Source organism: Atractosteus spatula, chromosome 21 (genome assembly GCF_055471065.1).
Source record: "Atractosteus spatula isolate fAtrSpa1 chromosome 21, fAtrSpa1.hap1, whole genome shotgun sequence".
Taxonomy (NCBI): Eukaryota; Metazoa; Chordata; class Actinopteri; order Semionotiformes; family Lepisosteidae; genus Atractosteus; species Atractosteus spatula.
Window position 1 is genome coordinate 6521972 of NC_142726.1, and position 26355 is coordinate 6548326.

The 26355-nt window shown below is 42.4% G+C and overlaps 1 protein-coding gene across 1 annotated transcript in view; it reads left to right on the forward strand.

Moving 5' to 3' along the window:
• Positions 1-410: 410 nt before the first annotated feature.
• LOC148817090 (junctophilin-3) overlaps positions 411-26355 on the forward strand; it is a 41466-nt gene continuing 15521 nt past the window's right edge. Inside the window, exons 1-2 of the mRNA XM_088939154.1 lie at positions 411-1406; positions 18903-19683. Coding sequence (XP_088795280.1) covers positions 1025-1406; positions 18903-19683 — 1163 coding nt within the window. The 5' untranslated portion in view covers positions 411-1024. The remainder of the gene's footprint in view (positions 1407-18902; positions 19684-26355) is intronic.

The window sequence follows — 26355 nt, forward strand, 5'->3', positions numbered from 1 at the left end:
AACGCTGCATATCTGAAGAGTTAGGAGGGGAAGGAACCATGTAGTCCCCAAGGAACTGAGGCAGAGCGATTGGAGGTCTGGAAAGCTCATCATTATGCTGTTCCTGTCTCTTTAAATCCAGGCAGGCGGGGGTGAGTGCTGTGGAACAGTCCTCATTTAATAAGCAGGTTTTATAAACACCAGAAAGAAGAGACCCCAGATAGGGAAGAAAGCAGGAGGAAGAGAGACAGACAAGAGCCTAAATTGTTCTGCTGTCAGGACCTCTGGAGCTGTGACAGCTTTGGCAGTAGGCTTGGGCATTAGATAACAAGGAAAAGGGAGAGAGAGAGAGAAGAAAATCAGATCAGTTGTTTGGTGTTGAGGTGTGTGTATGCGTGAGCGTGTGTGTGTGTGCGCGAGCGCGCGTGTGTGTGGAGAGAGAGAGAGACACTGCATTGCTGTCTCCAGCGTAGGCATTAGAGCCCTACTGGAGTCTCCCTCTCTCTCCGTTTCTTTCTCTCTCTCTCTCTCTCAATTGCTTTTTCACAGCTGAAGCCTTAGCCACAGTGCGCTAGGGCGTTCCGATGGACACTGCAGCAGATACCTGGACCACCAGATGGATTTTTTTAATGGATTCTGATCCTCCGATCGGCTTGTTGCTGCCTGGGATTCGAGCAATCTAGGTGGAGCCTGCTGCCTCTCCTGGCTTGGGAGAGAGAGAGGAAAGGGGGGTTGGAGGGGGAAAGAGTTCTGATTGTCGATGAACTGTAAGGCGCATGGCTTGTGGTGTGTTGCTCAGTCCTAGCCACTCTCGGAAGAGACCCAGAAAGGAATAATATCAGAAATGGTCTGAGGCTCTTGTTTTTGCGGAGGGATCCTTCTGCTTCGGCCATCTGTTTTGGCTTGAACATTGTTTTCAGTTTTACTTTTTTTTCTACCTTGGGGAGGGGGGGGGGTGTTGTTGTTTTTTTTTTTCCTTTTGAGTTCTTTTCTTTTCCGTTTCCTTTTTTTTTTGAGGGGGGGATTTGCAAGACCTATTTCATGCATGTCCAGTGGGGGCAGGTTCAACTTTGATGATGGGGGGTCATACTGCGGAGGGTGGGAGGATGGCAAAGCGCACGGCCACGGGATCTGCACGGGCCCCAAGGGACAGGGGGAGTACTCGGGGTCGTGGAGCCACGGGTTCGAGGTGGTGGGTGTCTACACCTGGCCCAGTGGCAACACTTACCAAGGGACTTGGGCACAGGGCAAAAGGCATGGTATCGGGGTGGAGAGCAAAGGCAAATGGGTATATAAAGGCGAATGGACTCATGGATTTAAGGGACGTTACGGGATCCGGGAGAGCACGGGCAGCAACGCCAAGTATGAGGGCACCTGGAGCAACGGCCTGCAGGATGGCTATGGCACGGAGACCTACTCTGACGGAGGTAAGCCAAGCTGCATGACTTCCTGTGTGTGCCGGGCCAGACTCGTGTCAGGCAGGCAGGGGCTGTTGTCTGAATGCTGACTAGGTGGCCAGGGGCTTCTTCTAAAGAGCCTGCTAAGTTCATTGATGAATTACTTTTTTCGGAGCGCTGAGAGGCGAGCTCCTGTTTGCATGGGGAAGTTTTGGGTTTGTCCTTTGCCCCAGCCTGTGCCTCGCCCCCCTGTCTTGCCCTCCTGTATCCCCTCTATCCACAAGCACAGCGAGCCCCTTCTCTCTCTCCTGCTGCAGCCTGGGAGGCCTGAAATAAGGCCATCTGGGCTGCAACTACAATTCCAGGTCACCTGCAGTGCCTTATGCAAACCGGGTAAATAACGGTTGGATTGAAAAAGAAAGAATCCCAATCACAGCAGCCTTCCTGTAAGGAATAGTAATTGGAATGAGATAGGGCAGATCCAGACTTGAAAATCATGCCAAAATGATCCCTTTTCACTCTTCTGAGCCCTGTTGGCTTCTGACCAGACCTTAAATGACACCCGTGTAAGATGGGGAGTGGAGTGGGACAAAGGAAAGCAAGAATTCACTTCGTGCCTGAGGGGCGATGTCCCCGATTTCCTCAATTAAGGCCGCGATCACTCCGCGAGCATGGGGACCCCTGAGACAACAACCTATCGAGTCAGGTTCCGCAACAGCAATGTGTAGGCCAGGCTGACGAGCGGATAAAAGAGAGGTGGCAGCTCCGCAAAGACTGCCGGTGTGGTGGAAGTGGGGGAAAAAAGACAAATTCTAGCAGCTTGTGTTCGGGGAACCTTGAAGATGGGTTTCAGACCTTCCTGCCTTTGGCCTGAACACACGTGCTTGCCGAAATGATACTGCGATGGGTTTTCAGTGTCAGGGAGGCAGGAAAGGTGGGGAGGTCTGAGTTTGGGTTTTTTTTGGATGAGCCCTGTTTTGTGCTAAAACTGGGGTCTGTTGGAGTAGTAGGAGGGGGGCAACAAACCGTTGCTCAGGCCAAGGGCTAAGTGCCCTCCCTGCTGGATGATGCCTCAGATGCCCCAGTCAGAAAGTGCTAGCAGCTTCCACATCTCAGCAGTTGTCCATCCAGCGTGTGCTGGATTATTAGAATGGAAAAATGCTGCAAACGGCAGATGTCTTACTGGTCATATTTGCAGACTTAAGATGCATTCCCAAGCAGGTGCGTATGATCGGGGAGTCTCACTTCAGCAAGCAGGCGGATATATAGGCCAGTAGCGTTTTTAATTCAACTCCCAGCCTTTGCTGGAAGCTGATCGGCAGTATTACTGTCATGGGAGGAGCAAGAGAGATAACAGCAGCAGAGAGGTAGTTTTCACATAAAAAGGAGCTACCATTCGTTTTCTGGTGTGTTGTACTGTGTTTTTGTACAGTAGTTCTAATATGCAAGTTATAATCTGTTGTGATTGATATAATTTGTGTGGTTATCAGCCACACATGTATACAGTTTATATTTGTGTGCACATGCTTAAAATTATGTGAGACTGTGTGAAATAAGATATTTTATGAATGGAGCATTTAGTATATAGATTACTATATTTATTACAGTAATAATACAAAGCAGTGGACAACCTATGTGATTTTGAAGCCAGTTAGTATATCAACTGTGTATTATAGATTACATTCTCTGGAGACATGATCACTTGGAATTCTTAACGTTTATTGTTGCTTCAAAGTTTCTATAGTTTACTGTTTAAGCAAAAAGCAAAAAGAATATTTCAGTAATTTGGTTAAGTCAGTAAAATTGCTTGATTATTGCCAGATTTAAATTAGATGGATTGCCTCTTGCACTGCAGCACAGCAGTAGCAACTTTGTACAGTAAGTTACCTTGGAAACAGATGCAGATACATCTATTGGGTCAGCAGGTCAATCAGACTCAGTGCTCCGTGCTGTGATTGGCTCCCTGATTTGTCTAGTTTCAGTGTTGACTTAGTTTGGCGCAGATCTGTAGCGCTTCATCAGGAGAACTCAAGAGATGAAGCATCACTGCGCTGTCACCACAAGGCCAAACACTTTCTTTTCACTTCAAAGACGGAGATATGGAATAGCTGGCCTCCACAGATGAAATAAGACACAACATCAGTGCAAAGCACAGGCATTTTCATTTGCAAAATCAAAGATCCTTTAACGAAGGACAGTATATAAAGTCAGGCGAATGTTTGAAAATAAAGTACCATATACTTTATTTTCAAATATCTAATATATTTGTAGTTGTATATAATGTGTACAAATGTATATCATATATATTGTATACTGTATAGTCTACAAAGAGAGACACTGACTACCGCTCTACAAGAATAACCTCATCCCTAACAAAGACTGAACAACACCCTTTTTTTTCAACTTTCACATAATTAAACATGGAAATGAGGAATTAAAACCTTTCAGATATGTACATGAAAAAAATGTACCTGCAATTCAGAGCTCTGTTGTTAAGCACTGTGCAAAGCAGAGAGACTGAACACATTCTATGCATTTATATATCCAACCCTTTGCTGGATTTTTAAATTGCTTCTCCACATTGTCTAGAAGGTGTACATGCTGTGTCAAACATAAGCACCTCACTCTTTTTCACAAGTAGCCTCTTCCAGCTCACCAATTCTCATTTAGAATTTATAGTTATATGTTTTTACATCCTGCACCAAAACCCCACACTTGTCTACATTAAACTTCACCTGCCTGGTATTTGCCTAGTCTTGAATTTTATTGAATCGTTTTTGAATTGCATTTTACTGCTTCTATAGAGTTTTCCTAATTAAATATCGTCTGCAAATTTGACAAGATTAATAACGCGCCAGAGTAGATAATTGATCAAAATTAGCACGTGCAGTGGTCTTATTACAGATCCCTGTGGTACTCCATTAATTACATTACCCCCGTCTGCATACAGTATTCAGCCCTTATCTGTAACCACTGCAGGTGTAGTATAGTGCCTTGTGGGAAGGCTATCTGCTAGGGACTTGCATGGGTGAGCATAATCATATGCCCCTTTGTTTAAAAGGACACCAGTTACAAACCTTTTAAAGCAAATTTACACCCCAACATTTGGCCTAATAAATCACAGTCACAAATTTACTCTCTTCAAAACCAGTAATACCAAAGTACAGTGATATTCACAGTCTCATGTCATTTCTGGATGATATTTCATTATCTGGAAGTGGGGATTACATAGAATTACAGATAGATTGTCAAACAATTGAATCAAACAAAAGGTTTTCAAATTCCAAAGGAAGAGGGAAAACACCCACTGGCTCTGCAAATGTTTTCCTTGCAAAGCATTCTAAAGTGAATACAAAGGAGGTAGCAACAATTACCAGAAAACACAGTGTGCACTGCCTCAACAGTTAAAGCCCAGCTGTAGGACCTGTGGTGACGCAGCAGTATCTGACTCAACACTCCTAGCTGCTGTTATGGCATGGAGAGTGTGTGTGTGCTTTTCACTACCACACAGGTAATGTGAACCTTGCTAATTCATAGCACCATGGGGCGATGAAACATCCATAGCATGTCAACAGAGAGCAGGAAGAGAAGGAATTGGAGGGCGATGAGCCTGAAGTGGACTATCTGTCCAGTTAGGGGGTGCTGTAGCACTCTGACAGAAATATCTGCTTTATGGGAAAATACGGAGCTAGGTTTCAAATTACTTTTGCAGCTCATTTAACATGCATTAAGGTTATTTTCTATGATATTCAATGATTTTATAAAATGAAGTATAAAGGCTTTCACTCCACCTCCCCAGTAAATCACAGAGGCGGTACAAAGTCTCCAGTACAATAGGAACCTTGTTACCTTAAGGGCAGGTTCAGTACCTCTGCTTGTGAGTCAGCTGTGCACAAAGCAACCTTATCCCTGAAGCTAACAGTTTTATTCTGCCCTGCGGAGGGTGGAATACAGAATTCAGTTTTCAATGCAAAAGCACTGAAAAGCACTGACAAGCATTACAAAGTTTGTTGGCAAGCAGCTTTTTCCTTTAAGAGCATTCTGCAAGACACAGAAATATGAAGACATAAAGTATAGTGCAAAGTAAAATGCACTCTCGCTATTTGCCTTTGTATATTTCTCCTTCCTGTGGTACAGCATGGTTACTGTGCAGCTCTTTGAGTAAAGGAGAGTATTCCTGAATCTGCTTGCACTGGTTTTCCTTTCTTTGTGCTCTGGTCCTGGTGTCTGTGTGAATGGAGAGTAGAGCTTTGAGCTTATAGTAGTTGGTCTGGTTATGAGCATTACCATCTAACCCACTGGTGACCCAGGGCTCTGTGCCATTTTGAAATGCCTTTATTTACAGAAGACCTTCAAGAGATCTGAGCAGGGAGACACAATCATCCTCTCAGAGATCAATTCTGAAGCACGTGCCATTTCTATGAGCTTTTAGAATCGTATACTTTTATATTCAGAAACAGCATGAACAGACTGGTTGTCACCATACATTTGGTGCTAGAAAAAAACATTCTGAATCAGCTGTCAAACATTCCTTAGCCTAATAAAAGACATGTCCTTCCAGTGTTACATGACAAACATACTGCCTGTTTTATTAGAATAAAAGGATTATGTTTAAATCAATTATACAGGCCAATACATCAACTTTCATTCTGGTGGATCTCAAGGGGCTCAACCATCTACCATGAAAAGTGTGCAACATTGTGACCAGTTATTACCAGAATTACCTTAAATTCATTTCCAACATATCAAGAGAGCAGCGAGGAAACAATTACACAAACAAGACTTCCCTGACCATACACATTTCCTTTTCAATTGTGACTCTGGTATACTTTTATAATTGTGTATTGTTGCTGATCCAGTTTACTTGAAGAGATCAAATGGCATCATTTACAGTAATTTAACAGATATTATATGTATATATTTTAATAAGTCTTTCTTACTGTCAGTGCAGTTTCACAGGTATCCAACCTGTCCATCATAGAAGCTAGTCTGACATACAGCGAGGAGTGCAATCGGATGATTCAGATGGGTAGAAACATCAGAGAGAGCTTGGATGTGGAATGATGTTGCTTCAGTCAATATACGAACATTTTTCCAGGAGTCTGGTTTGTCACTGTGGGCAAACAGTCTGACCACTTCATTTACAATGGTGAAGACAGTGTGCCAACAGGGAAAATAAGAGCCTGAGCCCTGTAAATATCAGATAATAGTGATTACTTTTCCCTGTTGTTATGATGGCTTTTAGCTGGCCTCAGAATACATAATAATCAGGTACTGGTTGCCTGCATTGAGCATCCTTAATGCATTGTGACGTTTGAGAAAAGCTTCATTCATGGTCAAAAGTAAATTAAACATACTGAACAAGAGGCTAAGAGAATGTTTTGGGAAATCTCATTTACTCTGACTGGTTATACAGTATACTGTATAACAGACAAGAAGTGTCTAGGTTAGTGCTTTTATCCTTTCACGATGCAGTACATCAGAGCAATGATGCTTTACCATTCACTGGACATCCTGTGCTCTGCAGAGTCTAGTTTTTGTCCTGGAGAGCTCAAGTTTCTATAATTGTATACTGTAAGTGCATTTTATTAGGAACTAAAAGCTTTCTTCTGGACCTGTTGTGATCTGTCTAACGTTTGTGGTGGTTTTGATGTAACCTACATTTTTGACATGCTCCCAACATCAGAATTAACAAGAAACTGCAAAGCCATCTGGATTAATGAAGAAAGTCAAATCATTGAGAGCTGGAACTGGAATCAAAACCAGAACATCCTGTAGCTCTTCAGGACCAGGTTCAGCCTCCTTGCTCTGAGTTACTTTCCTCTTATGCTGTTGAGCGATTTTTCTCCATGAACAAAAAGAAAGAAAAGAAATCTACTCTGTGGTGCAAGTGCTGAGTTGGTGAAAAAAGGTATTAATAATTCATGGAGGAAACCGTCCAAAGGCACTTTTCTGGACACAGCAGAGATGCACAGGAGTCCCAGAGAGCCATGAGTATAAAGTGAACCCACTGAAGCTTTGCTCTAAACTGACCACAGAAGAAAAGGCTGAGTATATGGAGAAGCTAGAGGTATTGAATTAAGCAGACAGAACACATACAGTATGTGCTTGTGCTCTTGTGGAGCACTTAAGAACACAAGAACACAACAAGGGCTGCAGACAGGATTAGGTCATCTAGCCCATCCTGCTCATTTAGAAATATAATAGGTAACTGAATATGAAATTGGATCTAATTTCAATTGCTTCTGAGAGAAAAAACACTGAGAGTTTAGGACTCTGCCAGGCTGGGAAGCCTATTCCAGATTTCTTTGAGAAAGAAAGAAAGCAGTTCCTATTCTCCATCCTAAATGAATTCCCATTTATTTTCCAATTGAGACTCCTTGTCTAGCTGAGAGTGTCATAGTCTTCCTGGTCCTAAACATTCTATGAATAACATCCCTAGTTTTCTAAAGGACAATAAAAAACACTTTTATCAGTGATTTATTATTTTCAAGCCATTCTAGTCCTTGTAATATCTAAGTGTTGGTTATGCTAAAATTATTCAATGTTGACGGTGCTCATTCTATAACAAGGGAACTCCTACTGGAAATATGCATTTAGCACATTTGCATCTTTTTATTTTTCATCTTCCCATGTTACCTTACATACGATTTACATGAACTTTTCTTTTACTGTTACAGCGTGAAAAGTTTTATTTTCTGTCCCTCACATGGAGACCTGTCTTTCAGTTGCTCCTGTAGCTCAATGTACTGTACTCTTTGTCAGGCGTTGCTGCGAAGTGGCTGGTTTGGACCCTATGGGAGGTGGTAGAAGGGTCCTTTCCCAGAAGGGTTCCGTTAAGTACAAAAGTCCAAAAAACGATAAGCGAAGCCGTAGTCGAGGGGTAGAGCGAGAGTTTCAAGAGCCAAAAAGCCGATCAGAAGAAGAGTGTCTTTCCAAAAAGGCACGACGCAGGTTGAGCTCAGGAGAGGTATCCTCAACAGTAAGTGGAGACCGAGTGGAGTGAGGGGGTATAAATAGGGAAGATCGCGTGGAATGATAATTGATTAATTAGTGCGTGACGAATACGGTGAGAGGTGCTTGTGGGTATGAGGTGATGTCTAAGTGCTCGTGTGCGGTTCGTGACACTGTTCTTCTGTTGTTAAGTCTTGGGTCTTTTTAAACAACCTATTGAGTGCTCTCTTAACTTTCAATCATGTCTTCATTTCAGCATTATTTAGGCCATATATTGCAGATCTGAATGTATGTGTATTACAGACAAGTTTCGTTAGAGCCTTAATCATTACAGTATGTGTTTCACCCTTTTTACAGTATAGTGACTCTTTATCCATCTGTACCCAGTTTACTGCTTGTAAGTACTGACTCATCCCTTAATAGTCTGCTTTCATAATACAGTGAACAATAATTTCAGACATTCGGATTCTTTTCAATAACTCCATAATAATGTCCAGATTGTCTTCATCACCTGGTCTGAGATTTTTCCAAAGTAGCGTCCCTTCAGTGTGGTATTGTAAAATGAAATGGTTTGAAAGGTTTCTAAATTTCTTTAAATATTCCATAGTTTGGATATAGTTTTTGAATGCTTCAGATGATGTGTGAATTAGACAAAACTGCAATTTTCATACTGTATACGTTGTGAACTTAAGGACCGAACTTCAGCACCATGGACAGCTCTGCATGTGCTTTTGCGGTCTGTAGCAGGAAGAAAAATGCAATACTCTCCCTAACTGAGCTACACACATTGTGTTTTTTTTCTGAGGTTTAGAGCAACGCACTGAGTTTTTCTGGAGGGAATGCAGGTAACAGAAATGAATGAGCCTATATTGCTGTGCAGTTCACCGTACAGCGCTTGGCAGTTCTTCCTTCCAGCTTACTATTAAGATCCTTTTTTCTAAATGCAAACAACTTTTCTGCACATTAGACTTGCTTGAGGGCAAAGACACTGAAAGAAGCTCTATTCCTAGAAGCAAAGGCCTCAAGGTTCACTGTGGCAATTCCTTTTCATGGTCCATTTTCTGCAATGCTCAGAGCTGTCGTTCTGTAGCACATAATGTAATAACAGCAGGACTCAACTGGGCGGCAAGGGCTCACAAATAAGTCATTTAACCACAATAGTATGCTAAAAAAAGACTGTTCAGTGTTTTTAAGAGTAACCCATTTGTTTATTAGATTTTAAATAACCTCAGAAAGATTTTGTTTTTAGAACTACAGTAGCGTTTCTATGGGTTTTGTTGAGGAACGTGATCTCAAGTGAAGAACATGTTCTTCCACACAGTACCGAGCCGAGTGCCAGTTTCATGACAGGCTGTGGCAAAGTGCTGATCAAGAGAGAAGTGCGGCTGCAGCCTGGCTGCGTGGTCTGTGGGATAACTGCCCGAGGAAGTGACTCATGAAAGGGATAAAGGTGTTTTGTGGGCTCCTCGGTGTCGTCATCCAGGCTCTAGCGTAGTCCAGCAAGAGGTGAGGATGTCGCTACTCCATGTGAGGCGGCGCAGTGTCACGAGCTCTGTACGTAGGCAGGGGATCAGTACATGTACACAAGGAGACTAAAGGTGCAAAACAGTGAATGGTTCTCTTTGTGCCGACACAGGAAAATTAAGCTTAGCTCTACCCAGGTTCTAACTAGACTTCTTCAAATTTCTTAGCTACAGCATAAACTGGGCATCAGTATCAAAACAATAGTCCCAGATTCTTTAGTATTTTATTAATCCTTTGTTTTCTGTTCCACTTATTCACTCCTCTTCACTATTGCTCTCCTACAGTGCCCGGAGGCAGGCAGCAGATGTAGAAAACCCCTTCTGTACCCTTTGTTTCCTGTTTATTTGTCATCACTTGATCAATCACTGTTCCTTGACTGGTCAGGTGACCGTCAGCAATAGGTCATCCCCCAAAGGCTTCTGGGGAATCTATTAGGAGCAAGACCCTCCATCTTGCCCTGCTATTGCTCTGTCACAACATAATGTAGAAAAGTGTAGAATTCAAGTTAAGGTAAGCTAAAAATTACTGGACGTTAAAACTATAATATGTAAAAGTATGACCTCATTTAGAATACAGTGTACAGTTCAAGTCACCATGATGTAGAAGAACATTGCTGCTATGGAATCATTTGGAAGGATAATGAGGTTAATTTCTGATTTTAAAGGAGTGTCAGACAGGCTGAACCAACCAGACCTCTTTAATCTTGGACAGAGAGAGGAGCCCGTGAGGAGATTTGATAAAAATGTGAAAGATATTGATAAAGTCGACCTCGAGTACTACTCCAGGACCACTCATGGACCTAAGAGCTGAGGACACGAGTGTAAATTAAAAAGGAGAGCATTTGAAAAAACTAAGATGGGGGAAATGGTTTCCTGTGTTTTGTAATATTTCTCGTGTAAAGAAGGTGATGGTAGAGCATCGGGCATGTTTATACTATATTTCTCTCTCATGCAGCTGTAAGTTATTGATTACTTGGGGTAATTGTTTATTTAATGAATGAGAAAACTGTAAATCTAGGACAAGAGATATATTCCTGCTGTATAGACAGACATTCTGCATTACAGTATACTTTTAGTCTATGTCATCATTTTCAATAGATTATACTGTAAATGTGCATATTTGTATTGGCATGAGCTAGATACTCAGAAGGTGCCTGAATATATAAAATATTCTCAATGCTCAGGTCATTTGGGTCAATAAACATTTAGCAGCTAAACAAGCAGGAGCTGCAGCTACTAAGTTAAGGTCTTACAAGCTATTATAATAAGTCGAGACCTTGTGGGATAAGTGGGTGTCAGGATTTTCTGTAATTCTTTTTAGACCTTAGTCTTTGCCTCCTATTGACAATTAATTCTGCAGATAGACTTATTTCCTGTGATTCGAATTCCGTTGTACAAAAAATAAAATCACAAATAAAAAAATTGCACAGTAAGGCTACCAATGCAGGCTGACGTGCAAGAGGAATCAGCTGTCAAGCTCCATGAACAGCCAGGTGTATATTCAAGGTCTTGCAGAGTTTAGTTAGATAGAGTCTGAGCATGTGCTGCAGTAGGACTGGACTGAGCTGCTGTGTGTGAGTGACGTGCACGTACTGTACATGTTTTCAAATTAAATAGCATGTTTGAAGACAACTGAACTGATTATCAAGGTGTGGACTTGCCTGGAGCTGCAGTATCATGCTGGCTGTTCTGTCAAGGCTGCTGTCTGACTTCAGAAACACCCTTGATAATGTCCACCTCTCTGATGAGACTTCTCAGCTAGAGGCACATCTGTCACATAAAGATCTGGAGAAAAAGGACATTTTTCATGGAGGAAGAAGCTGAACTCCTAAAAATAAGTGCAACCTACAGGTTTTAAAATTTTCCATAAGGTGAAAAATGACTGTCACCTTACTTAGATTGTGGTAACAACACACTGGGATGTACTGTATAACACTATTTTCACAAGCCTGCTTTCTCTTGGGCATATAGAAGTCTTCAGTGCACTGAATGGCAAAAATACAAAGAGTCCTAACCCCAGTCTAGCTCTTGCAACCTCCTTTCAAAAGACTAAAAATGAAAACACTGATAGGCAGACGCCCAGCACGGTCATGTTGGAATCAAGGGAAATCTGCCAGAATTTTGCCAGGAAACTCTAAAGATGTCTTTCTGCACTTCCTGGATCTAGAATATCAAGCATCACCATCTCTCACTTTTTTTGTGACGATTTCTCACTCTAAGACTACAGAAATATATAGCCAGTGTAAAACACAATCAAATATAATAATTCAAAACTTCACACAGTATCTGCCAGTTTGATATTAATACCCGCAACATTATTAAGGAAATGGAGATCTGAAAAAATGCTCTTTTTATACTGATGCAATATCGTCAAGCAATACATTTGTGTAATGTAATTTCTGCTTCCTCTCTGAAGACCCCTGGCGCAAATGGCATGTTTCAATTAGTTTACCCTCACATCTGTTGAGCTTATTAACTTGTGCAGAGGAAACTGCAAAGGCTGATAAATAAATTACCTGCTCAAGTGCATTATAGAATCTGTTTTCCCTGTCTGGTGAAAGATTGTGACTGCAGGCTAAATTGCTAAGGAAAAGAATTCATTGTTCATTGAAAGCTGAAAAACGGGTGGAGCTGGAGTAGAACCCTCTACATTGCTAATAATATTCCTACTGATTGAATATTCTTATTTCAGCCTGTATTATATCACTCTACTGCTCTTGAGCTGCATGAATAATAACCTTATTTTGTCTTTTTTAAAAAGGCTGTCAAAAGGGATGGATTACAGTGCCTAGCCATGCTGCAACTATTGATTATTGGGATCTTTTAGAGCTCCGGCTAGATGGCAGCCTCAGATCAATATGATCCCCAGCTATCAAATGAGCAGGCTTGTCTAAGTAGAATCCATTTATTTGCAACATTCCTTCAGTTCCTCAGACGAGAAGGAAAACAGCAGTCCTCTTCTGCAGCAGGGATTGGCAATTCATGTACCCCCCCCCCCCCGACTAACTCACTTTGGAAATAAAGCATCAGCTCAATGACTAATCACTAAACTACATACAGAGGTAAATGTAAACTTTAATGAGTTAAATCACTCCAGTTTTGAAATTTGTACAATAACTGCATAGAAGCTGCATAGGAATGGCATGATGCTTAAAAGTTTCTGTAGGAGCAGATGCAGCGAAAGGAATCCCTGAATTCCACTGCATTTTCCCCAAGCAAACAGACATACTTTACAACATGTTCTTTCATCTTCCGCTGCTGGTGTCTCTATGCTGCCCATTCATAACTCCGTGCTGTGGAAGAACTGGGACTCTTTACTGCCAATACTAATAGATCCCAGAGCACGAGAGTAAAAGCATGTCTACGCGCCTCCACAAGGCCACTCAGCCGAGTTAAACCATAATGACATGATGGGATTACAGTATAATTCGGCCCCTGGCATCGCAGATACACTTTCAATATGGAAGTCAATTACTCACAGCCCACGTGAGGCCAACATCATCTATCCACAGAGGGGCTGTCAGGCCCGGTTGGGCTCCTACGTCAGAACGCTAGATTTCACAGGAAAGAGCTTCGCAGCGTGTTTGCAGCAACATGCCCCGATTCCAAACCTGTGAGCGCACAAGTGAGCTGGAGGGACAGCAGCCAGGTGCCCCAGACTTCTCAGGCTCTATCACCAGCAGAAGCACCGTTATTCTCTCAGTGCAGGTCTGCTCTGCGCTGCTGTTGTTTCTCCCATAACGCCAGTGCGTTCTTCACCTTGACTTGCATTCCACTCCATCTGCCATGAGAATGAGAGTACCCCATAATCAATGTAATGATGAGGCACAAGAGAGGGCGAAACAGAAACTCCGGAGTTTTTTTTGGGAGGACAAGAGAGACTGCTGCAGTGGCCTGAGCTGTGGTTAAATGGGATTTTACACTGACAAGTGCAGAGACAAAAAGTCAAAATATGTAGAATTGAAATATACCAGAAAAAGCGCTGTGTACAGCCGTATGGAGACAACTCTAAAAAACTGCCCTTTTACAATATGCATATCTTCTTCAATTGTGTTTAAGAATTTATTTAGCTGATGGATGCAAAGTATAGCTAAGATGTCATTAAGATATATTAGGAATAATATGACAGCTCATCAAGATCTGGTTATGCAGTGCTTAGATAATGTGTGCTTCTGCTTAATAAGAATAGTTTTTACAACTGCTTACATCTTCTCTACATCGCCTACAGAAACCTTTAAGCATCATCTTGCAAAAACTGAAGTGGATCAATGTGATGTTCAACAGTAGTCTTGTAGTCTTACATCCTCCCTTTTCTATACACTGTTTTTCAATGTGTAATCACAGGATCAGAGGGACCAATTATCTCTCCAACAGTAGTAAGGTAGCAGAAGGTACAATAAACTTCACTTGTATCTAAGAGGAAAGACTACTTGTGTAACTTTCATTACGTTTCCCATATTGTGTGTGGATTGTATATGCTCAATTAGACAGCTTTTTGTGTACATTTTGGCTTGATTAGAAGAAAAACCTGGCACAAAGTCACATGACACTGTTCAGGCGTGGCTGTTGCTGTTTGAGTAGCAGTTAATTCCCACATCTCTTACATGTTGTTTTAATAGGTCAGTTAACTTCCTGAACAATTGTAGTTTCTCAATGGAAAAATCACAATATCTCTGTGCGTCAGTCATTTTGATCTACTTCCCTGTCGCTAGTTTAGAAATATGCTGCGTGCATAAGAATATGAGTCAATACTAAATCTTAATTTAGTAAAGGCTCACTAGGAGCGGGTAGTTGCTTAATAACTAATAACAACTAATAAACTTGAAACATTCTGTTAAAGTTGTTTAGAACAATTGCACAGCTAACATGCCAATGAATTGAGTTTTATTATGTATATAGGCCCTTCTTCTTCATTTGCCTAGTATTGCTCATTTGGCTGCTTACGGTAAAAAGAAAAATCCAAGAACCCCATCATGCATGGCCCAATTGAGTGGGTCTTAGTAAGATGACTAGAGAGTTTGTTCAAGAACTCCACAAGTCCTGTTTCCACACTGAATCACATTTCCACATCTGTGCCAGAGTCCTTTAAATCAGAAAACATGGAACTGTAAGTACTGAGCCCTGGTCATGTTGCCTGGAGGCTGCTGTGATCACAGTTGCCCCAGCAGAAGTCCACAGCTGGCAAAGGGCCATCAGGCAAGGGTGGAAATTAGCTAGCTAGACTTCATCCTGCTCAACACTCACTCACAGGACTTTCTGGGGACCTGTGATGCTAGCATAAGCTATGCTACTCCTCCAGCCTCTGCTGTAGAGCTTGCAATGAGTCAAAAGATGAAGAGGTGGGCAAGGCAGAAGTCCATCATACAGCAAACACACTTCTGACCCGACTAGAGACAGGCTCCTCCAACCTCTCCTACTGATGTTGTTGACGCAATGCCCACAGCTCATCTGTAGATGTAGTTGAATCTCTTACACTGTCCATCCACATAGCAAATGTGCACAGACCTTGATCCTCCCCCCAAGATTTCAATAATAGCATTCACATAAAAACATGGAATTGTCAAGCCTTTCCATGTTGCTTTGATAGTTGCATGACCATCTACATCAGGCCCTGCAACATGTCAGACCTGTAAATACTGGATATGTTTGTGTCCATTTTATGCCTGGAGTTTTACTATTGTATTAACAAAGTGCCAAGGCAACTTGTTTTCATAAGGTGAGACTGTATAAAAAGACTTTATATCAAGACAAGGGTCTGACAAGCATAAGAAGTTACAAATAAGAGGCAAATAGGCCTGTCTTGCTCATTTGGTTGAGCACAGCTTACCGATCCCAGGATTTCATCCAGACATTTCTCAAGGGATGCCATTGAATCTGCTTCTAGCGTGAAGTGCCTTCTGTTTCCAGGCCTAAATTCATTCCATCTCAGGGTTCATTTGCGTCCACTGGTCTTTGGTCACTACGAGTCCTGAAGTAGTCCTATCCATTCGATAGGCGAAGCTAGAGATCAGTTAACCAGAAAGAGCCGAGACAAACTGAGAAGAAAATCCAAGAGACGAGATCAAAAGGGAAAAGTTAAGTCCAAAAACTGAGGAATTCAACAAGAAAATAACATGCACTAGAAAACACTAAAGGAGACTTTTCAATAGTGAACAAGGTTTGGTGTGTGAGGGAGCTTTAAATAGTGGAGGGAGAGGGATGTGGTTGGATAATTGGTTCAAAAGTGAGAATCTGTGGAATCTGGTGCCTGTGAGAATGTGATGGGTTAAGTTAGGAATGAGAGCTTGAAACAGTGGGTTTGGGAATGTAATTGGACGAGTGCGGGATGTGACAATTTGGCTTTTTGAGACCCGTTGACACTTTAAATACTTGTTCTCTCCTCTATTCAAGATTGAAGATTTCCATTTACCATGCTATGTAACCCATTCCTTTACAGCCTGGGAATTTACCTTGTTGCCTCCTTTAAATTGATCCCACAGTAGCTACATTGTTTTATGCAACATAACATGTTTACATTCCTGTTAACAAATTATCATTGAAAACCCAGACATGTGTTTCAATTCATTGCCACTTACTTGAGCATACCAAGAAATAATTTTCCCTTCACATATATAATTGTGACATTAACATCTTGATCTACAGGTCTTCATCAGTGAACTTCTCTCTAGACTTTCCCTTAGATGTAGCCAAACTTTACACCAATCAAATATGAGGAGCTGTCTACCTGTATCTGTTTTCTGTGTGTTCAATTAGTATGGTTGTGTCTCAACGATTCACCTTTTTCTTCCAGACCTATCCCACAGACATCTTAATTGACCATAATTTAGTTAATTAAATGACTGAGGGTCTTTTAAAAAGAGAACATGACAAGGAATCTACAGGTGAAGTTGCCTGACTGAGACCCACAGCTGCTAAGCTTCCTAAAGCACTCTGCTGGTTGTTGAGAACTAGTTTACAGCTCCCTGTGTGCAGCTGAGCACTGAAGAGGGAGACTTCACAGTTGAAGCTGAGGTACTCTTTAGAGTTCATAGTATTTGGAATGCAAAGCATTACCTTGCTCCCTGTTTCTCTGCTTTGAGTTTAAATATTACAAGCAACGATGTTGTAAACATGGAATTTGAACTAGATATTTAATTGAAAAGCTCTCTAGGGGACCGTTAATTTGGAATTTTAGAATTAGCCAAATGGGATTGTGGAGTTGGATTATAAACTCTCTATTTCAATGGAAGAGCTTGTTGGCTTTTTAGAGCACACCGCTACTGTATAGTTTCAATATGACCTGTATATAAAATCAAATCTTCCTGGCTGAAAAATCTGAAAGGCAAAAGATTTACTTATTGATGACTTTGCTCCTCCCCTCCTGCACTTATTTCAAAACAGTGAATGGGAAAACAACACAAAGCATCACATATTAACATTTGCATGGGGCTAGAAATGGCTTCCATGGAGGAGAAGAGGATTGGTAGGGAATTTTATATGACGGACAACATGTATAACAGAGATGAGTGGTTCTGTATTGGTACTGTACATACAGAATATAAAAGTGACCATGATTTTTGCTTTTCACAATATTGAAACAATTGTTGAAACGCTAAATACTGAATGAATGAGATTACGTTTCTACATTTTTGGTGTGTTTTACTCCTCTTGCACCTGACTTTACATTTGTAAGCAGCTGTCATTAACACATCTGTACTATCTTAGTTATGCCTAATGGGGGTGAAGGGAGTTATTTCTGCTACATAACTTCATCTGGAGATTTTCCCCATTGTGTAGCACCTGTCTGTTAAAATGTAATAATTATGTCTCTTCAAAGCTTTAGCATAATCTTTTACAATCGGGGGCAATTACTTTGTTCATACCAGCACTATTTCTGTGCATCAATAATTGAAAGCTTATGAAGAGCAAATAAGAATGGATGAAAGGTTACAAACAAGAGGAGGCCATTCAGTCTGTCTTGCTCATTTGATTCCTAGTTCATTCCTCCTAAAGCAGTGGAAGAGTGCAAGGCATTAGGTATGCCCCCAGACATGCTGTACTGCCTGAAGCTACTTGAGGAGACTGTATATATTGCGCCTGGCAGTGGCTTTGAGCAAAAGGAAGGGACCTACCATTTCAGAATGACGACATTGCCACCAACTGAAAAGCTTAAATAGCTACTAGAGAAAGTCTGAGATTTCCATATAAACTTTTGGATAGTTTTGGAAGGATTCGAGGGAGTGGTTTCCAAGCAGGCAGGAATAACATTGCTGATTTGCTTATTAAGCTGCAGTAAGCACCTATGGGACACCCACCCAACAGGAGCTGCCTCTTTGAGTAGGAGAATGTTTGGGGGAAATGACATGTTCTAAGCTGGGAGTGTGGCTGAGGGACAGCGATCGAATCTAGGCTGTGGGCAGTGCATGTGTCACACTGACCAGGCTGTCCGAATTCCATTGGCACCTTCATCCTTACATTTGCTGTGTACAAAGTGTCCACTCAACAGAACATCAGCTTGATGCACAATCTGCCCATCAATGTTGACCAAAAGGAAAAGAAGGACCTTAACCGTCCTAGATGATCCTCTGGTCTTTGTTCTGTGGGTGAGCATAAAGGGGACCAATGTGCTGAATTTGTCAGTCCCTTTCATGACTTTGGGGGTGCACCAGAATGGAAGGAGGTGGCAAGTACCTTCAGCTTTTCTCCTCCTGCGACTGGGTCGTGATTCTGGTATTCACATATTCCCGATGTGCTCGGTCCAGAAAACAGGAGACGCTTTCATACATGAATATTGCGAGGGTCTTGCAAGCTACGTTAGTAGGGCCCATTCAGGAACGCATTGTAAGAGTATCAATCCTCTTGGCACAAGGTTACTCAAGCTTGAATAGGCAATCCCTGTCCACCAGGGACTGAAGATCTCTTCCAAATTATACAAGCACATCAGTGACATGGTTCAGGCAATTGGCACAAGCTGAGAGGAGTGTTAGAAAAGGCAGAAGTTGCGTCCGGGCTTGTGCTCTACCTCTGGGCTGTGTGTTCGCCTGTTGACCCATCTTCCTCTCGTCCCCAGGAACCTACCAGGGCCAGTGGGTGGGCGGCATGCGCCACGGCTACGGCGTGCGGCAGAGCGTCCCCTACGGGATGGCGGCGGTCATCCGCTCGCCGCTGCGCACCTCCATAAACTCCTTGCGCAGCGAGCACAGCAACGGCACGGCGCTGCACCCCGACGGCGCCGGGGCCTCGGCGGCCGGCAGCCCGGCTGTGTCCCGGGGCGGCTTCGTCCTCAGCGTGCACAGCGACGCCGAGCTGCTCAAGGGCAAGAAGAAGGGCCTGTTCCGCCGCTCGCTGCTCAGCGGCCTGAAGCTGCGCAAGTCGGAGTCCAAGAGCTCCCTGGCCAGCCAGCGCAGCAAGCAGAGCTCCTTCCGCAGCGAGGCGGGCATGAGCACGGTCAGCTCCGCCGCCAGCGACATCAACTCCACCATCAGCCTGGGCGAGGGCGAGGCCGACCTGTCGGTGATCGAGGACGACGTGGACGCCACCACCACCGAGACCTACGTGGGCGAGTGGAAGAACGACAAGCGGGCCGGCTTCGGGGTGAGCCGGCGCTCCGACGGGCTGCACTACGAGGGCGAGTGGGTCGGGAACAAGCGACACGGCTACGGCTGCACCACCTTCCCGGACGGCACCAAGGAGGAAGGGAAGTACAAGCAGAACGTCCTGGTCAGCGGCAAGCGCAAGAACCTCATCCCCCTGCGGGCCAGCAAGATCCGGGAGAAGGTGGACCGGGCCGTGGAGGCGGCCGAGAGAGCCTGCGACATCGCCAAGCAGAAGGCCGAGATCGCTCTGTCCAGGTAAGGCGGCCCAGGGCGGCCAGTCATGGGCGTGTCGAGACCCGTGTGAGCTGAGCCTGAGCTCACCAGCGTTGTGAAGGAAGGGAGGGCAACTTCCAACTCTGCTTTAGACAGTAGCTTCAAGCTTTTGCCAACGCCTTTAGATAATCTTGGTTTTGCTGGATCATTCCTGGCAAAACCTTCGGCCCTGTTTCACTTCCAGTCAGCTGTCAATCAGCAGGGCATGTGGCTAATCAGCAGAGTGGGATGTAATAGAAACAGTGTTAATGGTTTCTCCAAAAAGATGAAATCTCATGTGAAAGAATTGAAAAATCTGTATTTTGATGGTGATACAGCTTCCTTGTTTCGAACATTACATCTTATGAAAAACCCTTTTTGCACAGCAGAACCTAAATGCCAAGTATAGGAAACTCATTGCCTGAAAAGAAACTCCGACTTGTGTAGGGTATCACAAACTTCCTGAGAAAGGACTTTTTTAAGAAACAGAACTCGTCTCTGGCATGTCCAGACTTCACGGTCATAATGGTGACATGCGTTGTGACCAAGTCGGACTGAGTGTCACCATGGTTATAGGCTGTTTACCCTGGTATGCAAATATCTGTGTGATGACATCCTAAACTGGGCTCTGTGGGCTCATTCAGATCTGGGTGATGGTGTCACATAAATGCAGAAGCTCTTGGCCCAATTTATTGTGACAGTGGGAAATTATAGAGAAACGTTTGGCTGTTATTGTTGGTAGGTATTCTTCCTTACTTATTCCTGTTAATGGAGAACTGAGTAACCCACAGCACTGTCTCTGTTGTTCGCACATACACAGCAACCCATCAGGACCAAGTCAAATATTACCCTACAGGTGCTGCCTCAGTGACTTTACTGTTCAGTTGTGTAAGCAATCTCCACCACCTCAGAAATTTAACAGCTGGTACAATGAAGTCAGATATTTCCGTCTGAGCTCACAAACAACGTTTCAAAATGCTACACTGCACCAGAGAGAGAAAGTGAAGTGAGGAGTTTAGAGACAAAAGATTCTAAGAGAGGGGACAAAGAGCTCATATTCAGCCAAAAAATAGGGCACAATTAATGGCTTTTCGGTGAGACATTTACTCCTTCAGCAGAAATACCAAGTGTTTGTGTTTATCATAGGTTGCATACTACAGCATACAGTATGTTATGCTTACATGATGTGAAATGTATACATATCATGAAGTAGGGATTTCCTGTTCCTAAGAAGAATGGTCAGCAGATGTAGTTGTGGGTCCCACTGTAATGTGTGCAGCTGTGTCTTTCATTTTTATAGACTGCCTCTAATTTAGATTTGCACAGCTTTACCATGACCAGAATTACAGGGGATTGATGTGAATGAACATGTTCAATAAAAAATGGATTTGTTCATTAATAACCACATTTCCAAACTGGAATCAGACATCTTCCACACTAAAATCATATTTTAAAAAACTGCTTTTTGGTATGTTTCCATGTCCATAGTGTTCATGACAAAATTCAATCAGGACAGTTAGAGCAAATGACTGGTCATCTGTAGTTTTACGCATTGCATGTACTGTATACGACCATGATATCAATTGATATTATTTAATTTTACACAAGATTAATGAGCCCCGGATATCAAGACCAACCTGGGACAAATGAATATCAAAACTGTAAAATCCTGACTGATCTCCTCACAGTATGAGGCTGTAGCACAGCATGATGTGTGTGACATTCCAAGGCTTGTCACAGATGAGCCCTTGGGGAGATCTGTCTAGCTCCGCTACTTTCAACTCGCACATGTCCTCAGACATGACCTCAGCAAATCCACACTTCTCCAGCTCGCTTTTTAAAACTCTGAATTTGAAATTCTTTGTAAGATGACTTTAAACCAAATGAAAGAGTCCAGTGAAAGGCCTGCACAGCGACATGTTAAACAGGCTCGAAGAGTCTGAGGAGATTACCACATCCGACTGTAATTAAGATCTGGCCATCGCTGTGCTCTGACACGCGCTTTAAAATGATGTTCAAGTGATTGATGCATGGGGCTCCTTGTCTTGCCAGTTTGCTGCAGAAAGCTGAGAGATTGCCACCTGCAAATACAGAACTGGTCTGGACGAATTAAGATGAGGGATGAGATCGCAGAGGAGCTCTCTCTGCCTTGTGGTTGCAGTTTCTGGCTGACATTTTCAAGAGAGGATAATCAATAAGTGCATTTTTCCGAGCAGAGAAAAAAATCTCAAAAGGGCTCAGTTACACTTTGAAGCAGACTAAAATCACACTTTGGGCTACAGTTGTCCCTCTAAGTCAGGGAGCCCTTCTTAATACAGTTCTGGCATTAAGGTTTGATGGGACAAAGGGTTGATGGGTTAAAAATGGAGCCAGGTTCACAGTGAAGATGAGCAAACAAGGCTGGGAGTTTTAGAAACCTTTGAGGAAATCCATTGCAAGGAAACAGGGCCACATTCTGCCACACAAAAGTGCTGAGCTGTTATAAAACCCAGCTTGCAAATTTGTTTTGGGGACCCGTTTCTTTAAGTGAATCGAATCTTTTAAAAAAACGTATCCATGTTCTGTTCTGGGTGTCCACTGAAATGGGAAGCAGATTGTTACTACCTTGTTCATTTTTTTTTTTTGTGCGAATGGTAATAACAAAATGCATGGCTCCTTGTGGATGCTAATTAGGTCTGAGAATATGAACAGCTGACAAAAGCCAGCAGTCTCTATAGCTCGCCAGCCACAGTGCTCCGAGGCAGACAGAGGGAGATTAATAACAGAGTCGAGGTAAAAATTGGCAGCTGCTAGATAGGATCCCACATCAGGCTTATTATTAAAGCAGTGCACACGATTCCACACACAATATTGCACCAAGAAGGAGAGTGATCAGCTTTCTTAGAAAGCCAATTGAGACATACTTAGCCATAGTTTCCTCGTTTTATTTCATTTGGGGTGTGAGAGGAGTGACAGGACACTACAGTGGGGAAAGCGTTTTATTTTTTTACATTTGTTTTATTAAATCCCCAAGAGTAAGGACATTAGGAGTAGGAAGGTTGTGCTGTGGAACCAGCAGAGGTTAACGCCGGGTTGAAAATTCAAAAGAAAGACGAAAAAAGCAGAACAAACATTATTTCAGCTTTGGAGCCCCTACAGGAGTGTGATAGAGAGGGAGGCTCCACAGCCAAAACAACTTTTTGTCTATTTTTTTTTTACCTCCTTGCATGAAAAAATATAATTGTCTCCAAACATGTGTAAGTACAAATCCGATTAACACTTTCTTATGATTTTGCAGGCTTTATCTCGTTTCTGTGTGTGGCTCCCTCTGTCATGTGTATTGTGCAGGCTTTGCTTGTAAGGATGAAGGAGACTGGAAACAGCAGCTTTGTACAGGGTCAATAGCTATAGCTAATGTTAAGTTTCCTGCTGTTTCCTGCTCTGCATTACTCCCTTTTCCTGTGCCTTGTTTTGGAAAGAGACAGATGGGACACAGGAAAAAAAAAAGGGAATTAACATTTCTCCTAACAAAGCAAAATGACAGCAAAGTCAGTTTGATCCTTAGAGGCTGAATGAGCTAATGAAGCTGTTGCTCATTCCTGCTCGTCTATGAATCTGAGACATTTGGCAGAGAATTCTCTCTGACAACCTGCCTGGGCAGTTTGTTCCCAGCCCCCAGGACTCTCCGTGTAAAGACATGCCTGAAATTCACCTGTCCTCTGTTTCTCATTGTGTCCTCAGGGCCTCATTTCATTATCACTGAGCTTGAAGTAGTCCCCTGACATGTCGTTTAACACCATTGGAGGTTGGATTGACAAAGCCTGAATGGCATCCTTTCACAATCCACTCGTCTTCCATTTCATATTCCTGTTGTGATTAATGTTGGCTACTAATGTTAACAAGAAAAAAAGACTCTTCGGGTGGTGAACATTGGGGAAAACCAGGAGCAGGGAAGCTTATGTGTTGTTGCAGTCTTCTTCTGTGCAGATTCCTCACAGGTTACTCGCAGCTACAGGTTACACACAGGTTAAACGCAATTACTTGTGTAACTGCGTGAACAGTTTCTACAGAAATCATAACTGAGATCTGCTGTTTCTCCATATTTTCTTGGGGTGCTGTTGGCATGGGGTGAGCATGTGCATGTTCTTCCCGTGTTTGCCTGGGTTTGCCTGAGTCATGCTGGCAGGCTAACTGGCTGCAGTAACAGCTGGCCCTTTTGTGTGTGTGTGTGTGTGTGTGTGTGAGTGGTTCTCTCTGTGTGTGCCCTGTGATGGACTGGTGTTCTATTCAGGGTGTAGCCTTTTCAGTAATATGGTAATGGTGTACGCGATACAATCTTCATTTAACAGCTGCTCTGCAGAATTAAGAATCGCATACCATGCCGATATGAGAGGGAAACCTAATATATTTAAGGCAGTCTATTTAACCACCCACCTCAGTTATTCTCTTTCCTTTACATTCTTCCTCCTGTTACTGGAAGTGAAAATGAAAGTCTGACCTTTTGTCATGTCAGACTCCTCTGGGTTCGAGGTCAAATCTGTGCAGGCAGCCAGGCTGTGGCAGCATTGTTTTCCTATTACTGCACATCACATATCCACACAAACCAGCACGCACACACCTGCTGTGAATCAATGAGAGTAATGCGACGGTCACAGATTTCATTTTCAGACGTGGATGGGAAAATTTGAGAAACTGGTTTTTATATCGTTTGAGTTGGTGAAGAACTCCTTTTCATAATTTGTACTGGATGTGTCATGATTTGTGACTGGTTGGTAAGAGCCTGGGAGGAGAGCCCAAGTGGTTTAACACTGAATTCCCATTCAGTGAATCAGAGAGAGAGCTGGAGAGCAGCAGGAAAGTTAGCTGAATAAGCAAAAGCCAAAAGGCAATTATTAATAAGGAAATTAATGGTGTTCTTGTATCTGATTGCTGGGTTTTAACAAGAGGAAGAACATGATAGATGAAAAACATAAAACAGAACTGAAGGCTTTCTGCTTTCTTTTTGTACTTAATGAGGAAAGGATTTACAGGTAGAACATCTACAAAATAAAATAATGTATTACTTTCATCTTTCATTTTCTAATTATATTTTGTTTTTTATATAATTATTTTTTTAATAAGTATTTACATTATGCCAGCACAGATAGGAGGTTGCATGTGGAAGTACACTCAGCAAAAACACACAACCACCAACCAACAAGCCACACAAACATTTACAGAACATAATCAGGTCTCAATGGGGCTACAACCCCAATCCAGGCGTGCCAGTATTTGATAAACCTCTGTGCCTGTAACCTAAGAGAAAAGGTGATCTTTTCCATTATAAGAATCTCCTTCATAACACTGATCTTTTGTTCCATTGCATTGGGTTTTTTACTAAACCATTTCCTTGTGACTGGTTTCATTTTGGCAGCTAAAACAAATCCTAGTATATCTGCCCTTTGCTTCCATGTAATTAAAAGTATACATAACAGAGAATTCAAATGGTATGTCTGAGTTTACCATGCTATAGAACTGAAGGGTTTAAGCTACATAAAATGCTTCAGTTTCAGTTTCTTGCACGTAAAACACATGATGAAGACTGAGCACCTCAACACCTGAGTAATAGGCATTACTGCAGCAAAAGGAAAAAGTTCTGAAAGCGTGTGCCATTGCGTTTATGTTGAAGAAACCTATCTGCCTAAAACACAGCTGACAACACAAACTTTAATTTTAGAAACAACAGTTAGGAATATTGTTACATTATTTTCTCAATTAAAAACAGTTGGAAATGTTGGAAGCCTACTTCTGAAATGATGTTCTGGACTTCACTTCTTCTGTCATATTGAATTGTTTGATGTATAGTACCTGGAAAACAGATAATTGACACATATTCTTCCTAGAAAGAGGTAGTTAAGATACTGTGGAGAAATAATTCATTTGAGGTACAGAGTACCATTACTTTTGTCAGTAACTGTGAAAGTGGGTTCAATATAAGGTTGAATGTCACTTTGAGTGTGTTTTTCATTCTGATTGCAATTACTCATCCATATATTATTCATCAACAGCAATGTGGCATAAATCCGAATGAAGTTGGGAGTTGTTACAGGAGAAAGTAAAGGCAGACTGACTGCAGGCCTCACCATTTGTAGAGATGTAAAATGCACTGGGTCCGTGTGATACTGTACATTGGAGAGGCGAGTAAGGAGCTCTTATTAAAGTACCAGTGTGGCTTCTAGGAAAAAGCTCTATTAAATGCACATGGTTAGGATTTTTCAAGATGCTTGGCACCGATGAAATTCACTGTTTAGATACTATAGCTGCCATTCTTTCTTTTGGGACCATCTCCGTCATTTTTATCCATCTCTGTAATCCTGCTATAGTTTCAATCATGTCTCTGAATGACTTGTGCCAGCCCTTGTCTTCTACTCTGCACTTTAGACACATGCTTTGAGTACTTTCTCAGACGTGGTATAGCACGGTGCTTCACTGGGCTGGATTGCACATGCTAATTCTCAACGTCAAAGCCACAAACAGCTATAAAACCACACACTCTACTACATAAGAGCAATTTGCAATATGCATCGATTGTGCAATACAATAAAAGAAATCAAAGAAGAACACAGAAGCCAAGCATATAAATAATTATTTGCATAGGGACAGCATCTCAAGGATTTCAAGAATGCTAATGTGCTGCACAGTATAACAAGGGCAAGC